Source organism: Diceros bicornis, chromosome 14 (assembly GCF_020826845.1).
Source record: "Diceros bicornis minor isolate mBicDic1 chromosome 14, mDicBic1.mat.cur, whole genome shotgun sequence".
NCBI classification, from domain to species: domain Eukaryota; kingdom Metazoa; phylum Chordata; class Mammalia; order Perissodactyla; family Rhinocerotidae; genus Diceros; species Diceros bicornis.
Window position 1 is genome coordinate 25,311,921 of NC_080753.1, and position 17,538 is coordinate 25,329,458.

Sequence of the window (17,538 nt, forward strand, 5' to 3'; positions counted from 1 at the left end):
GAACTCCTCTAGTTGAGTTAGGTAGAATTATTATCCACACTTTATGGATGAGGAAACTAAGGCTTAAAGAATTTTGGCGACTTGCTCTACAGCTAGTTAGTAACAGAGCCAGGCTTGTAATTCAGGTTTACCTGCTCTCAAAGCCTACGCTCAGAACCGCAGCAGCTCTCCCCGGGCTAAAATAGCTCCTGATCCTGGTGTGGCTGGGCCACTGGTTCTCATCCTGAGCTGCAGAGTAAAAAGTTGAGGCACTTAATAAAAAACCCAAAAACAAAGCCAGGGCCCCATTCCACAGCAGTTGAGTGAGAATCTTCAGGGTGGGGCTCTGGCATCAGTGCTTCTTAGAAGCTCTTGAGGTGATGGAGAAGTGCAGCCGCTGTTGAGAACCGCTACAGTAGGCCAAACCATTTTGACAGTAGAGACCAGCCTGGAGATGAACGATGACCCCGGTGTAACTAGGTTTTGCACATACTGCTTTTCTCTTTGGACTAGGGACCAGCCTATTTGTTCATTGACACAGGGGTTCGACACTTGCTAAGACATACTGTGTAGACCCTGGGATACCGAGTCAGGCGGGAAGGCTTCCACACAGGGGGAGCAGCCTGGTCCAGGCTGGGGCCCTGGGAATATGAGCACCTAAGGGCCTTCTATCACTTCTGACATGTCCCATCTGTTCCTGGGTGAGGCATCGCTGTCGACCCTGCCTGGTAATTCTCTCTGGGGGCCAGGCTCTTTTGACTGGTGCTGGTATTTTTTTCCTCCATGGGGTTTAAAGGAAAGGGGGAAAAAAAAAATGAAGAAAGAAAGTAGGACATGCAGTGTTGGAGGAGAGAAGAGGTAGGGATGAGGCTTGTTAATATCCAAGTGAGGCATTTGCAAGCCTAGCAGGGTGAGAATGTGTGTGGAGGAGGCTAGGTCAGGTACTGGCCAGAAGTACAGAGTCTGAATGAAGCTGGATAAGATTACTGCATGTTTTAAAAGTGAAACCTGGCCTGCCTCTTCCCCCGCCATGCCTAATTCCACTCTTAATTGTCCCATTACACTGCTTGCTCTCTGGTTTCTGCTGAGTCATAGTCCTTATTCCTCTCACTCGCTCCCAATTCCTGGATTTATTTGGGCTCCTTCCTCACCAGCTCCCCTAGTACGTTAAGATTAGGGTGAGGGGGACATCTTTGCAAGTGAGGAGGTGGGATCTAGGGTGACTAACTAATTACCGAATTGCCAATAGCTATTGATGGAGAAGAGGGTACAACTCTGCCATAAATCCAGATTCCCAGGTGTCAGATCTCCTGGACTCTGGTGGTCGATGGGGCTCTTGACTCTGGAGTGTCCCCTGCCCCATCCCCAAGAGTACCAGTGGAAAGGCGGTGGGTGCGTAGGGAGGGAGGAAGTTACTGTTATGATTATAGTCTGCTATAAACAGGTCAGAGAAGTGACTTCTGGTTTCTTCTCGTGGGACTGTGAGCAGGGTTTCTCCGAGGACGTGGGAAACTGGTCGTGTGGTGGGCAGAATGAGATCAGTTTTATGGACCCAGGAAAATCATGGAAGCACCCCTGTACATGCTCATATCCCTTCTGTCTGCTGAGTCAATCAGTGGCCCTTGCTGTTGGCTGTATATTAGAATCACCAGGAGAGATTAAAATTACAAGCGCCGAATAAAAACAAGATCCGAATTCAGTTGTTCTCCCGTGGAATTTTTGTCCTTAGCTTCCCAGATGGTTCTAAGGCATTGCTAGGGCTGAGGAGCTCACTGAAGTAAATGTTTCTTCCTCCTGAGTGCAGGTGGACAGTTACCCTGGACCTCAGGAGGGCCTGAGGCCTTCTGCTGTCTTAGATTACAGGATCATGATAATCCTGGGTGTTTACCTACCAGCATCCTGACTGCCCCCCATCCCCTAGCATAGCCACAACCTTATCCATAACCGTGTTCTTATCTTACACCTGAGAAAACTGTCCTGGAGGAGTAAGGGAACTTTCTCAGTATGTCAGGTCATAGCTGGCCCGGAAACCAGGAGTTCTTGCCCCCAATCCAGAGCCCTGTCCGTAGACTGCTGTGGTCATGATTTCTCTGTTCTAAAGATTCTAGAGAAATGACTTCTCCCCACCCTGTGTGCTGTCTCCTCTACCTTCTTGGACTCACCCTGTGCAAATAGAGGAAAGAATTTAGAACTTAGAATCAGAAGACCTGAATTTGAATCCTGGCTCTGCCAAGGATGTTTTTGGACCCCATCCGAGCCTTAGTTATAATAATCCCTTACGGTGTAGGTGTGGGAATTAAAAAGAGAACATTCTTTGGAACCATTAAGATGCTTTGCAGATGTTACTTCTATGGAGCAATTATCTTGTCAGCATCTGTCACGACCCAGGGTTGGCTCTCGAGGAGGAGAGAGATCAGACTAGCTCAGACTTGGAAAGGGTGAGGTTGGCTGCCGCCTCTCTCCCCAGGACGAGTTTGGGCCTTGCAGGGAGCCTCCAGCAAGTTCCTCCCGCTTTGGCCCCAGATGATGGGTGCATAATCCTTCCTTCTAGCAATGGGTAGGGTGAAGGATAAGTACTAGAGCAGTCTCTGCGTGGGGTTAGCGGGATGGTCATCCTGGCCCCTCCACTCTGCCTTCCTGAGACTGGTGGCCTCAGTCCTTCTGCAGGTGTCCCTGGTTGTGCTGTCCTTGCCCAGATGCCTTCTGCATGCGGGGGGCCCTCCCATGGGTATACCTTCCCCGGCCAGGTGTAGCTCTCAGCTGCTCCTCATGGCTTGGCCTGTGGGGTCCTCCTAGGCAGTGGGGAGGCCCCAGGGAGCCCAATCAACAGGGGGGTAGTTAAGGGGGAGGCAGCTTGTTGACACCCAGCCTCCGCAGTTAGTGATTTTGCTTTGAGCTTGTTCTGTCTCCTGTTGCAAAGGTAAGGAACGGGAGGCCTGGGTTGGAGAGGTGACTCACCATGTCCCAGGCAGCACAGCCGCGGTGGCCCAGGCCACCATCCCTCTCAGTTACCCACTGCCTCTCTCCTTTCTGGACGTGGTTGCCAGTTGGCATGGTTGCCAGGTGCGGAGTGGCACATTCTCTCGCCCTGACCCGTCCAAGAGGTATTGGAGATGCTTCTTCCTGGACAGGCTTCCTTTGAGGGAGAGGAGGTGGGGGCTGGGAGAGGTTAGTGCCCTTTCCTCTGCCTTGCTGCCTGGCTGGCAGGCAGCTACGTGCCTACAGAGGTCCTAAGCCCCGGGGCTGAGTGTTGGGGTTTTGAGGGCAGGTCTTTCAGGCCTGTTTCCCAATCTGCGAATGAGAGGGGGAATCTCAGCTCCCCCAGGACTGCGGAGCCCACAGGGATGGCAAGGTGGGAAGTGCTGTACAGATGTCAGAGATGAGAGAGGGGCGGTTGATGGAGGGGACTGTCTCCCCAGATGGGCTCTCCTCGCTCCTGTCCCCCAGCCTGGGAGCAGAGGCCCACATCTCCCCGTCCCTGGCCTTGCAGGAGCTGTCCAGGCGGAGGCAGTTCCTGAGGGAGCACGCGGCCCCCTTCTCTGCCTTCCTCACCGACAGCTTCGGCCGGCAACACAGCTACCTGCGGATCTCCCTCACCGAGAAGTGCAACCTCCGATGTGAGTCACCTCCCTGGGCCCTCTCTGGGCTCCTGTCCATCTGCTGAAACGGCTTCTGAAACCTCCCCACACCCAGGAATCCTTCGCAATCCTCCCAATTCCTCTTTCTCAAACGTCTCCACCCCACTTCTTCCTTGCTTGCCAGATGGGGTTCAGGGGCAAGACAGGGGTAAAGGTTGAATTTTATGATCCTGGAAGCTGGGTTCTACTTGGGATTAGATTTAAAAACAGAATTTCTGTTGGATTTAGGATTAAGATAGGACCTGGATCTCTCACTCTTCGGGACTCTTTCTCCCCCCTGTTTCCCTGCAGTTCCCATAGTTCAGGACATAGCCCCAGTGGGCGTGGGGTGCTGGACACTCTAAACTACACAGCAGTGCCTGTGGCTAACACCCCAGTCTCGTGACAGAAGTCGTCTGGGGCCAGGCTGACAGAGTAGTCATTTCATAATCCCATGTGGAGGGCTCTGGGGCGGATCCACTGCTGGGGGACTTCCAAAGTGTCTTTGCTCCTCCCCGCTCCCTCCTTCCTTCCTCCCTCCCTCCCTTCCTTCCTTCCGCTGTAGCTCACAATAAGTAATACATTTACTTCATGGTCCAATAAATACATGTGTTTGTTTATAGTAAATGTTTAAGCAAATAATACCTATTACATGCAGTACTGATGTTCTGATATTTTCACCTATTCTGTTCTATCTTAAAAGACCAATTTTGGACCCTTCACTAATTTGACTAAATGGCCCTCTAACAGATCTTGACCCAGTCGTTGATAAAACTGTACCACAGGAACTGGTAGTAGGGGTTGGTGCCCCACTCCCCTGCCAGGGCTCACTTCATTTACCCCATTCTGCTACCTCACCCTGAGCAAATATAACCTCAGTTTTCCAAACCTGTAAAATGGGATTTTTGATAACCTGAAATAGATATACTGGATATGAGAACACTTGTAGCTCCAGAGGAGAGCAGCTTTACCAGGCCAAAGAGGAGTTCCCAGCCTCCCTCACCTCATGACACACGCAGAGGGGTAACTGGTGGCCAAAACCAGATGAAATGAAGGAGGATCGACGATGCCAGAAGCAATGGCCCATTCAGCCACCCCTCGAGCTGAGGGAATCAGCGACCTGGCATGCCCCTACCTCAAGCCAGGCTCTGCTCTCATCCTAGTTCATCTTCTTTAACTCATGCCCTCAGTTTCCCCACCAAGGGATATTAAGGCCAAATGGGGAGGGGGTGTTAACATTTTATGAATGAGAAAGGTGAGGCCCAGAGAGAGTCTGGCCCAGGGTTTGTTCCACTTCAGATTTGGCGAGGTCTCTCCTCACTGTCTGGATGGGGTTTAGGAGAAGCTTCCAGCCTGGTGGGAGAGTTGGGGACTGGAGACATTGCAACCCTGACTACTGTAGTCATTTCCTGCCTTCATGTCCCCTCCCTTCCCCTCAGGTCAATACTGCATGCCCGAGGAAGGTGTCCCGCTGACCCCCAAGGCTGACTTGCTGAGCACAGAGGAGATTCTGACCCTTGCACGGCTCTTTGTGAAAGAAGGTGTAGACAAGATCCGGCTCACGGGTGGAGAGCCACTCATCCGGCCAGACGTGGTGGACATTGTGGGTGAGTTTCACGGAAGTTGTCACCACTTCTCCCAGCTCCTACCTCATCCAGCTGGACTCCAGTGTTAATATCGCAGCTAACATTCATTTAGAGCATTATGCTCCCTCAGTCCTACCGCCCCAAGACAGATGCTATTATTATTCCCATTGGTTAAGAAATGAGGCACAGAGAAGTTTAATAACTTGCCCAAGGACACAAAGCTAAGCCCAGTGGCTTACCATCACAAAGACCAGAGTCCTCACCAGGGCCCGGAGGTCCATGTGATCTGGCGCCTGTTGACCTGCTCAACCTCTCACCTGCCCTGCTCCCTCCCTCCCGCCCTCCCCCCTGCTCCAGTCACACTGCCGGGCCCTTCGCTGGGAGCACAGGGCCCACTGCCTGCCTCATTCAGGTCTCTGCTCAATATCATCTCCCTGAGGAGGCCTCCTTGACCACTCCGTCTAAGGTACATCCCCACATACACACCCCGGCCACTCTCTGTCCCAGGAGTCGGCAAGCTATAGCCCACGGGCCTAATCTGGGCCATCACCTGTTTTTGAGTGGCCTGCAAACTAAGAATAGTTTTATGTTTCTAAATGGTTGAAAAAAAAATCAGAAGAATAACATTTTGTGACACATGAAAATTAAATGAAATCCTAAATTCACTGTCTATTTTTAAAGTTTTATTGGAACATAGCCACACCCAGTCATTTGCGTATTTCTCATGGCTGAATAGTTGCAATGAAGACCACATGGCCACCAGCAAAGCCAAAAATATTTACTATCTGGCCTTTTGCAGAAAAAGTGTGACGACTCCTACTCTGTCCCCTTTGCCTGCCTTATTTTTCTTCATGGCTTTTGTCTCATCCTGACGTTACGTTGTTTGGTTGTATGTTTATTTTTTCTTTGTATTGTCTGTCTCCTCCATTAACTATTGTGACAGCTCTCAGGGAGCTGGCCAGGTTTTGTTCACAGCACCTGGGAACGTGCCTGACACATAGTTGGTGCTCACTGATATTTGCTGGATGAATGAAGAGTGGTCCAAAGTACCCTCTCTGAGATAGGACATACCCGCCTGTGAGTCTCCGCTGTGCCACTTACTAGCAGCATACTTTTGGACAACTTTTAAAATCCGTCCTAAGCCTCCGGGAAGAGATAGTACTTACTTTATAGGGTTGAACTGGTGAGGAGATGACAAGGGAATGCCCAGCACGTGGCAAATGCTTTGTAAGGGGCAGCCCTGGGAGCCGCTTGCTGTGCACTAATTCTAGCCCCAAGGTCAGGCAGAGAGAGACCTTTGCTCGTGTAATTATAAATGATGAAATCAGAGGAAAATAAGATTCCATGTTCTTGATTGCTGAGCCCCACCCCCATCCCCGCTGTTCTGAGTGGGCTCTCCCAACCCTCAGCTCTCTGGCTCATTTGCTGGTTCAGTGAATGTTCTCTGGAGTGCGGCCTTATGTGCCTGTACTGTGCTGGGGGCACAAAGGTGAAGGAGCTGCAGGCCCTGCGGTCGAGGACCCACAGTCCATTGACAGAAGCAGCCACTGGAGCTGGCCATCTAGGGAGCCCAGGTGCTGTGGGAGCCCTTAGGAGGGACCCAGGGACCCCTGACAGCCCTCTCCTCCCTCCTTCCCCATGGCCAGCTCCCGCCAGCCACCACTGGTCACTTGACTTGGGATCCTGCCATCATTCCTGGGCTGGACAAGCTGGCCCAGGGGAGCTGACCCCCTGTTCCAGGCAGCTTCTCAGAGCTGAAGGGCAGACTGGGTTCCAGGAAAGGGCTGAATCTGTCGAACTCAGCTGGCCGCGAGGCCCAGCCCGCTTGTTCAGGCCACTGCCTCTGCCCCTGGCACAGGTTCCACCTTAAATCCCTGTGCTCTGTGCCAGGGCCTGTGGCAGAGCAGAAGGGGTAGGGATCACTGCTGGTCCGAGAAGGATGACTGACCACAGACGTGAGGACGCAGAGGTCTCCACAGAAGCCTCCACCTTGCACAGTAGAAGAACATGAGCCAGGAAAGTTGGCAGCCCTGTTTCCATTCTGCCACTGCCTGGCCATGTGAACTTGGGCAGGTGCCTTCCCTACCTGGGCCTCAGTTTCCTCACCTGTGCATCGGCCACTTCAAGGGCCTTTCCTGCTGTGATGGTCCATGGTGACTGGTCCTGGCCGATAGCTTGGGGTGGGCAAATGTCGGTCAGTGCATAGATGCCGGTTAAGACAAGGCTCCGGCTACAGTGACCGGCTTCAGAGGATTTACCTCCTGCCTCCAAGGGCGTGGGTTGATGGGGGGGAGAAGACTACCCCTCCCTCCCCCAGTGCTCCAAAACAAATGGCGACTGCAGTGCCTGCATTCCTGTGGTGCTATGCTTGCTAACACTGACATCTCAGGCTAGCTCCCTTGGTTTCCCCAGAGGTACTGCAGAGCAAAACCACCCTGAAGGGCAGGGCAGGTGGTGCCAGTGAGGAAGAGGGGAGGGAACAGCAGTCAGAGCTGGGATGTTCACAGATGCATGTCCCTACCCTCCCCGCGAGGGTTTCGAGGGACCCACCCGGGGGTAGAGTGCAAGGGTTGCAGGTTTCCCTGAGCCTGCTGTCCTGATCACTTTGGGCCCCTGCCTGGAACGCTGTCAGCCTTGGGCCTGGTGCTGCAGAACCCCCCGTGGCAGTAGGTCAGCCGCTCAGGCTTCGCTGTCTGCAGTCCTCTGTGATCCCCTCCTCCAGCCTGGCTTGTGTGTGTGCAGGTTCCTCTGCCCCATCTTTTCAGCTGAGATGGGGTGAAGCCAGGTGATGGAGATGCTCTCTATCTGTACAGTAGCCAGTGTGGCTATGGGTAGCCTTGAGCACTTGACATGTGGCTAGTGTGACCAAGGAATTGAATTTGTAACTTTATTACATTTTAATTAATTTAAATAGCCACACACGGCTAGCATGTTGGATATTGAAAGTTTGAGATTTTCCAAAAGAAATATGAATAAAGGGAACTAAACACATAGTCATATGATAGTGTTGGAGGAGTTTGCAGAGCATTTGTTTTGGATCCTGACTTCAAGAATGAGTTGTTCTTGTGAGACAAGTGTTGCTTAGCTAAGAATCACTTAGTCCTGCGGCCTTTTCCTTTTCTGTTGTTTCCCTTCCTCCCTTCCTTCTATTATGTTGAAGAAATGATGAAATAGGCAGCATCTAGATCTCACATCTTAAACCCCATGAGGGGCTTAATGCAATGGGGACCCGTTGAGGGTTTTTGAAAAGGGGTGAAGTTTTTGTTTTATTTTTGATGGACTCTAGTTACCTGGAATTAGATTAAATCATAATCCTTGGTTCATGAGATTGTCTCATTGTTGGTCCATGCATGGCCTGTTTTACTTTATTCATACCAATTTATATATTTTAATAATGTTATGAATTCCTAAGGAAACCTTCTACCCTGTCAGTTTTTTTTGGAAGAATAAGAACAAGGGCAATAACTTAACCACCTCTGTGGACTTCCCTAGCTTGTACCTCCCCCTCTGAGAGGAACCCTCCTAAATTTTGGGTTTATCATTCCCTTGCTTTTTAAAAATGAGATACAGTGTTTTTACACTTTATAAGTATCATGCTGTGTGTAGTTGTTCAGGGCTTACTCATTTGATGCAACTGAAATTCACACACGTCATCCTGAGTTGTAATTCATTCCTTTTCTCTGCAGTCTGCTGTTCCATTATATGAATGTAACACACTTCCTTCTATTAGTGAGCATTTGGGTTGTTTTTTGATAATCATAAACAGTGCTACTTTAAACATTTTTATTCTCATTCATGTACCCTAGTGTACAGTTTCTCTAGGAGCGGAATTGCTGGGTTATAGAATATGTGAATGTTTAACTTTGGAAAATAATTTAGCGTTATCTTTAAGTGGTTGTGCCGGTTTGCACTCTCACTAACAGTGCGTAAGCGAGCCTTTTGAACCACATACCCTGCAACACTCAGCATTATTATCATTCTGGATTTTTGCCAGCGGAACAGGTGTAAAATGCTATTTTATTGTGGCCTTGATTTGTATTTCCCGATTTAAGAATGAGGTGCGGCATCTCATCACACGTTTATTAGCCATATATATTTCTTTTTCTGTGTAATACCTGATCATGTCGTTTGCCCGTTTTTCTACTTGGTTACTTGTCCTTCCATATTGGTTTGGTAAAAGTTCTTTATGTGTGTTGCAAATGTCTTCTCCCAGTTGGAAAAAACGAGCCACGCTTTGTGTAACAATTCTTTTGACCAATAGTAGTTCTTAAATTTATCAGTTTTGTCTTTTATGGTTCGTGCTTTTTATAGCTTGTTAATGAAACATCTCACCCAAGGTCAGAACAACTACCTATGTTTCTACTAAAAGGTTTAAAGTTTTGCTTTTTGCATTTAAGTCCTTAGTTAATCTGTGGGTGATTTTTGGGAATCCAATTTCATTTTTTTCCATATGGAGAGTCATTTTTTCTAGTTCGGTTTCTTGAATAGTCCCCACTTCCTCCATAAATCTACCATGTGTGCATTGGTCTGTTTTGGGTTCTATTCTGTTCTGCTGGTCAGTTTGTTTATCTTTATGCCAATATCATACAGTTTTAATCACTGTCACTTTATAATAAGTCCATTATGTAGGGCAAGTCCTTTTTATTCTTTTTCAACAGTGCTTTAGCTATACTAAGCTTTGTCCATGTAAGTTTTAGATTCAGCTTATCAAGTTCCCTGGAAAATTCTGCTGAGATTTTTTTTCTTTTCTTTTATTGTGTTAAAATACACATAAATTTACCGTCTTATCCATTTTTAAGCGTACAGCTCAGTGTTATTAAATACATTAACATTGTTGTGCAGCCATCACCACCATCTATCCCTATAACTCTTTTCATCTTGTGACTCTGAAGCTCTATACCTATTGAACAATAACTCTCCATTCTCCTCCCCACCCAGCCCCTGGCCACCACCATTCTACTTTCTATCTTTATGATTTTGGCTACTCTGAGAACCTCATATAAATGTAATCATATGAAATTTGTATTTTTGTGCCTGGCGTACTTCACTTAGCATAGTGTCTTCAAGGTTCATCTATGTTGTAGCATATTGCAGAATTTTCTTTTAAGGTTGAATAATATTCCATTGTATGAATGTATGACTTTTTTTTTTTTTCTTTTGGTGAGGAAGATCAGCCCTGAGCTAACATCCATGCTAATCCTCCTCTTTTTGCTGAGGAAGACTGGCCCTGAGCTAACATCTATTGCCAATCTTCCTCCCTTTTTTTTTCCCCCCCAAAGCCCCAGTAGATAGTTGTATGTCATAGTTGCACATCCTTCTAGTTGCTGTCTGTGGGACGCGGCCTCAGCATGGCCGGAGAAGCGGTGTGTCAGTGCGTGCCCGGGATCTGAACTCAGGCCGCCAGTAGCGGAGTGTGCGCACTTAACCGCTGAGCCACGAGGCCGGCCCAGAATGTATGACATTTTGATAATCCATTCATTAGATTCATTTCATAATCCATCCAATCCATTCATTGAGTTGAAGCAACTCAACTTGAGTTGCTTCCATATTTTAGCTATTGTGAATAATGCTGATAAGAACACGGGTGTGCAAATATCTCTTTGAGACTTGCTTTCAGTTCTTTTGGGTATATACCAAGAAGTGGAATTCCTGGGTCATATAGTAATTCTATTTTTAATTTTTTAAGGAACCTCCATACTGTGTTTCACGGCAGCTGTACCATTTTATATTCCCACCAACAGTGCACAAGGGTTCCATTTTCTCTACATCCTTGTCAACATGTGTTTTTTTCTGTTTTTTTTTGCTAGTAGCCATTCTAATAGGTGTGAGGTGGTATCTGATTGTGGTTTGATTTGCCTTTCCCTAATAAGTAGTGATGTTGAGCATCTTGTCATGTGCCTATTGGCCATTTATATGTCTTCTTTGGAAAAGTGTCTATTGAATCCTTTGCTCATTTTTGAGTCGTGTTTTTTTGTTGTTGTTATTGAGTTTTAGGAGTTCTCTATTATTCTGGATATTAATCCCTTATCAGATATATGATTTGCAAGTGTTTTTTCCGATTCTGTAGGTTGCCTTTTTACTCTCTGGATAGTGTCTTTTGATGCATAAAATTTTTTGGTTTTCATGAAGTCCAATTTGTCTATTTTTTCTTTTGTTGCCTGTGCCTTTGGTGTCATATCCAAGAAATCATTGCCGAATCCACTGTCGTGAAGTTTTTGTCCTATGATTTCTTCCAAGATTTTTATTGTTTTAGGAATTACATTTAGGTCCTTGATCCATTTTGAGTTAATTTTTGTGCATGGCGTTAGGTAAGGGTCCAACTTCGTTCTTTTGCATGTGGATATCCAGTTTCCCCAGCACCATTTGTTGAAAAGACCATCTTTTCTCCATCAAATGATCTTGGCACCCTTGTCAAAAATCATTTGACCGAATATGTGAAGGTTTATTTCTGGGCTCTCTATTCCATTGGTCTATATGCCTGTCTTTATGCCAATACCATACTGTTTTGATTACTGTAGCTTTGTAGTAGGTTTTGAAATCAGGAAGTGTGAGTCCTCTGGTTTTGTTCTTCTCTTTTAAGATTCTTTTGGCTATTTGGGGTCCTTAGAGATTCCATATGAATTTTAGGATGGGTTTTTCTATTTCTACAAAAAATATCATTGGGATTTTGACAGGGATTGTGTTAGAATCAGAATCAGTAGATCGCTTTGGGTAGTATTGACATTTTAACAATATTAAGTCTTCTAATTCGTGAACATGGGTTGTATTTCCACTTATTTATGTCTTCAATTTCTTTTAGCAAGGTTTTGTAGTTTTCATTGTACAAGTCTTTCACCTTCTTGGTTAAGTTAAATCATAAATATTTTATTCTTTTTGATGCTACTGTAAGTGGAATTGTTTTTATAATTCCCTTTTCAGATTGTTCATTGTTTGTGTATCTGTTTGGATTTTAATTGTGTTAAATCTATATATCAAATTGGGGAGAATTATCATCTTTTTTGTTCACACCCCTGTCTTCCCATAGCCTTCTCCCTCCTTTGCCCTGCTCTTTGCTCTAGGTAGCTGACTCCTAAGGACTACATCACTCAGGGTCCCTTGCCCAGTTGGGTTCATGATGGGTTAGGCCAATGAGATCAGGTTATTTTTAATTATTTCCTGCTCTCTTTCTACACTAGCTTTTTGACAGTAGCTGAATTCCCTCTGGCTAAAAAATCCCACAGGAGTTCGCCTCCAAAGTGACTTAATTGTACTCCTAACTTAATTTCCTCCCAATGTCCCTTTGGCCCTAGGCATGGCAATGGATCCCCAATGTTACTAGTCTGAGTGCTATACTGTTCATCACTGGGGCCCTTAATTCTGCTCACACATTTGTAAGTAGTCATTTCATTAAAGTTTCTTTATTTTAAACATCTGGGATGAATTCTATTTTATGCTACGATCCTGACAGATACAGTATCATTTTTAGATTACATTTTCTAATTTTGTTGTTGTTAATATATTCTCCTCACTCTCCTGTCAGTGCTATAATATGTCTGTTTAGATTCTTTGGAGTTTTCTATGCTAGCAACCGTATCATCTGCAACTAAAGACAATTTTATTTTTTCTTTCCTATCTTTATGCCGTTAATTTCCTTTTCTTATCCTGTTGCAATATCTAGGATCTCAAGTCCAATGTTGAATAGTGGTGGTAATAGAAGAGTGCTCTTAATGTTTCTCCATTTAGAATGATGTTTCTTATAAGTTTTTTTCACAAATAACTTTTATCAGGTAATGAAGTTCCCTTCCAAGCTTTTTTGAAAATTATATGCTTTTTTATGTGTGTTAGGATTACCTATGATTTTTTTCCTTACTCTATTACTCTGAACGACATTTATAGCTTTTCTGATATGAAACCTGTGGTACACCCAACCTAGTTGTGGTATACTATGTTTTTATCTACTCTTAGGTTCAGTTTTTTAATATTTTGTTTAAGTTTTTACATTTATATCCATGAGTGAAATGGGCATGTAGGTTTCCTTTCTCATGCCTGCCTTAATTGATTTTGGTATTAAGTTGCAAAGAATGAGTTAGTTAGTGTATTAGTCCATTCAGGCTGCCATAACAAAATACCACAGATTTGGTAGCTTATAATCAACAAACATTTATTTCTCACAGTTCTGGAGTCTGGAAATCCAAGACCAAGGTGCCAGTGTGGTCAGGTGAGGGCTGTTTTCTGAGTCCCAGACTTTTCAGTGTATCCTCACATGCCAGGAGCTAGGGAGCTCTGTGGGATCTCTTTTGTAAGAGCAGTAATCCATCCACCCTCATGAGCTAATCACCTCCCAAAGGCCTGACCTTCTAACACCAGCACATTGGGCATTAGAATTCAACATGTAAATTTAGAGAGGCGGGGCACAAGGGGCACAAGCATTCAGTCAATGGCAGGTAGTATTCCCTCTTATTCTTTATCTGCAAGAGTTTGTATAAATCTGTGGTAATCTCTTCTTTGAAAGTTTGGTAGATCTCACCTGTAAAATTGTCTCTATCTGGGAGATTTTTAACTGCTGCTTCAGTTTCTTTAGTAGTTATTGCACAATTCAGGTTCTCTACTTCTTTTGGAATCGGTTTTGATAGGTTTTTTTTTAAGAAATTTGTCATTATTTCTAATTTCAAGTTTATTGCTATGAAATTGTTGTTAATATTTTATTTTTAAAATCTCAGTTTTACTTGCAATTTTGTCTTTTTTAATTCTTAGTATGGTTTATTTGTGCCCTACCTCTTTTTTTTTTTCACCTCTTTTTTTTTTTTCCTTGATAAGTCTTGCCAGAGGCTTGTCTATTGTGCTGGTCTTCAACAAACCAACTTTTGGATTTGTTGAACCTCTTAATATATTTGTATACTGTTACATTATTTCTGCTTCTATCTTGGTGTAGCCTATTGCTTTCATAACACTTAGTTTTATTAATTTTTATTCTGATTTGTTCTTTGATCCATGAGATATTTAGAAGTAGTGTTTTTAATTTCCAAAGATATGAGGATTTTTCATTTCTGTTTTTATTATAATTTATTGTAGTCAGAGAATCTTATGTGTATGCTCCTTATTCTTTAAAATTTATTGAAGCTTGCTTTATGACCTAGTAGATTGGCCATTTTTATAAATATTCTTGTGTGCTTGAGGAGAATGTTTATTCTTTAATTACTGTGTGGAGACTTCTATATTTGTTCATTGGATCTAGCTGGTTAATTTTATTGTTCAAACCTCTGGTTATCTCTATCTTTGCTGGCTTTCTGTGTGCTTGGCCTGCCAATAATAAATAAGTGAGTGGATTTGTTAATTTCTCCCAGAGGTCCTGTTGCTTTCTATTTTATACATAGTTGAGGTGATTTTATTAGGTTCATATGTGATTAGAACTGTTATGTCTTCTTCATAAATTGGATCCTTTATCACTATGTAGTGGGTCTCTCTCCATAATAATACTTTTGGTCTTAAGGTCTATGTATTTTATTTTACTAAAGGTATGTCAGCTTGCCTTTGGCTTTAGTAAGACTGTTGTTTATCTGTTTTTATCTTTTTACTTTAAACCTCTGCATTCTTATACTTTAGATATGCCTCTTATAACAGCACATAGATGTTACTTTTGTTTCTTTTATCAAATTTGACAATGTCTGACTTTTAACTAGTGAGTTTATTCTAGTTATCTTTATTGTAATTATTGAAATATTGGGACTTGTTTCTATAATCTTTTAATCTGTTATACTTTTCCTATACTTCCTTTTCCTCCTTTTTGGCTTTTAAATAAAAGATCCCTCCTTCTTTTCCCTAACAAAATGAGAACTTTAACACACTCTCAGGACCCTGATCTGCCAACCCACCCCCCTCACCCTTATTGTTGATATTTTCTAGAATTCTACTTCTGGGTTATTATGAATAGTCTGCCCTTCGGTGTTTCTTATAAGCACACTCTCTGTCTTTTAAGATAATAAGGAATTTTACCAAGGTATTTGATCACCCATAATTCCCATAATTCTTGCAGCATCTCCGGAATTTGTTTCCTCCAAAAGTTATTCAACATGGGTCTAATGGTGAATCTAATTTTGATGTTGAATCTAATTAAATCTGGCATGCCAGGTAGTTTTTATAATGTTTTGAAGTAGCAGAGTAGTAAATTTATAATGTTACTTGAATGCATATAAAATTTTAGGTTTAAGGTTCATTCCTTCATTAAGGAAAGAACATCACTGCCTTGTCTTCTTATAGCCAGTATTGCTGCTGGAAAAAGTCTGATGTTAGTTTGGGTCTTGCTCTTGGTAGGTAGTTTTCTCTGAAAGTTAGTAGAGTGTTTTCTTTGTATCTGATTTTCTTAAATTTGACTATAATATGTCTAAAATAGGCTTTTCTTCATCTGTCCTGTTGACATTCAGTGCAATTTTTCTTTCAGTACTAAGCCATTTGTTTTAAATTTGGGAAAAATTTTCTCCATTATTTCTTCAGATATTTCCTTCTCTCCATTTTAATTTTTTTCCTGGGACTTCTATTATCTGGATATTGGCCCTTCTACTTATAGCCTCCACAGTTCTTAAATTGTGTTTTGATTTCTTACTGTCTTCTTTTTCCCGGGAGAGCCCTTTAATCTTTCTTCTAACTCACCAATTTCTCCTTCTGTGTCCATGTGACTATTTGTCTTATTTCTTGTGTTCTGTATTTCACAATTAGTTTTACGTACTATTTCTCCTTGTTCTTTTTCTACATGAAAATTTTTGTTTCATATTGTTAATATCCTTTTTTATTTCTTTTACTGTATTTATCATGTTTGTCTTACATTCTATCTTTTAATTTTAAATCTGGTCTGTCTGTTTTAATAATTTTTCTTCTATTGATATATATTTCACAGGTTTTGTTTTGTTTTTTGACGGAGACAGGAGGGCATTAGTTGTACTTCTTAAGTATCTCCTTAGTTTTTAACTGGTAAGATGGTTCCCCTGGGGATGTTAGCTATTCTGTATGGCATTGCTTAATGGAAAAGGTTTAAGGCCAGATCTTAGTCTTTGATGGGCCCAGGGAGCTCAAGATCCCAGAATATCTGGGGCCGGCCCGGTGGTGTAGTGGTTAAGTACGCGCGCTCCACTTTGGCGGCCCGCGGGTTTGCAGGTTCGGATCCCGGGCGCGCACCAACGCACCGCTTGTCAAGCCATGCTGTGGCGGCGTCCCATATAAAGTAGAGGAAGATAGGTACGGATGTTAGCCCAGGGCCAATCTTTCTCAGCAAAAAGTGGAGGATTGGCATCGGATGTTAGCTCAGGGCTGATCTTCCTCACAAAAAAAAAAAAAGATCCGAGGCGCCGGCCCGGTGGCGCAAGCGGTTAAGTGCGCGCGCTCCGCTGCGGCGGCCCGGGGTTCGCTGGTTCGGATCCCGGGCGCGCACCGACGCACTGCTTGGTAAGCCATGCTGTGGCGGCGTCCCATATAAAGTGGAGGAGGATGGGCACAGATGTTAGCCCAGGGCCGTCTTCCTCAGCAAAAAAAGAGGAGGATTGGCGGATGTTAGCTCAGGGCTGATCTCCTCACAAAAAAAAAAAAAAAAAGATCCGAGAATATCAGTTATTCACTCATGTTTGTAGTCTCCCCACCAAATGACAAGCCTTGCCAGATAAGACTGTACAGGCTGTAACTTTACAACTCCAGGAGATACTCTTCATTTAGATTATGATGAGAATGGTACCTCCTGGGGTTATATAACATGGCAGGACTGCAGGTTTTCACCTTCAAACCCTCAGGGAGAAGCTGATTTGGAAGGAGACAGTCAGCCTTGATTTTAATCCACCAGTCCTGGGGCTTTGGAGGGGAAAGTTGAGAAATGAGTGCCTGAGGCTGCTCAGCCCCACCTGTTCTCTTCAGCTCCTCTTCCAGCAGAGTGTTGGCAGCTTCCCTGAGTTTTCTTCCAGTGGATTCCTGAGCTAGTTCTCTGGGGCCGATGCCACCGATTTCTTCGGTAAGGGGACAAGTAATGATTGTTCTGAGGGTGACAGTGGGTGACAGCAAGAATAGAGCTTGAACTGCCTTGCCTTCCTCGAACTGCTACATCCTCTGCCAGTGGCCTTCAACCCCAGGCTCCAAACCCCCTCCCCCATACGAGTTCAGAGTCCATGTTCCAATGAGTTCCTCAAGATTTTCTTATTTTAAGGTTTCTGGATCCGTGTTTCTCCTGGGTTGATTTGGCAGAGGGAGCCAACAACTACTGGTAATTTTCCATGTTGGCAGACCCCCAGAGGGAAGCTCTTGTCTTTCCTTTTAGAACAACAACTTTTATTTTTAAACTTTCATTTTCTTATTACAAAAGTAAGACATGCTTGTTTCAGATAAGCACAAAGGATATCACC

The 17,538-nt window shown here is 44.4% G+C and overlaps 1 protein-coding gene across 2 annotated transcripts in view; it reads left to right on the forward strand.

Moving 5' to 3' along the window:
- The window catches only part of MOCS1 (molybdenum cofactor synthesis 1), a 33,757-nt gene that overhangs the window by 3,554 nt on the left and 12,665 nt on the right, over window positions 1–17,538 (forward strand). For both annotated transcript variants that reach the window (XM_058554434.1, XM_058554435.1), the window contains exons 2-3: window positions 3,470–3,596; window positions 5,036–5,203. In XM_058554434.1, the coding sequence (XP_058410417.1) occupies window positions 3,470–3,596; window positions 5,036–5,203 (295 nt within the window). The remainder of the gene's footprint in view (window positions 1–3,469; window positions 3,597–5,035; window positions 5,204–17,538) is intronic.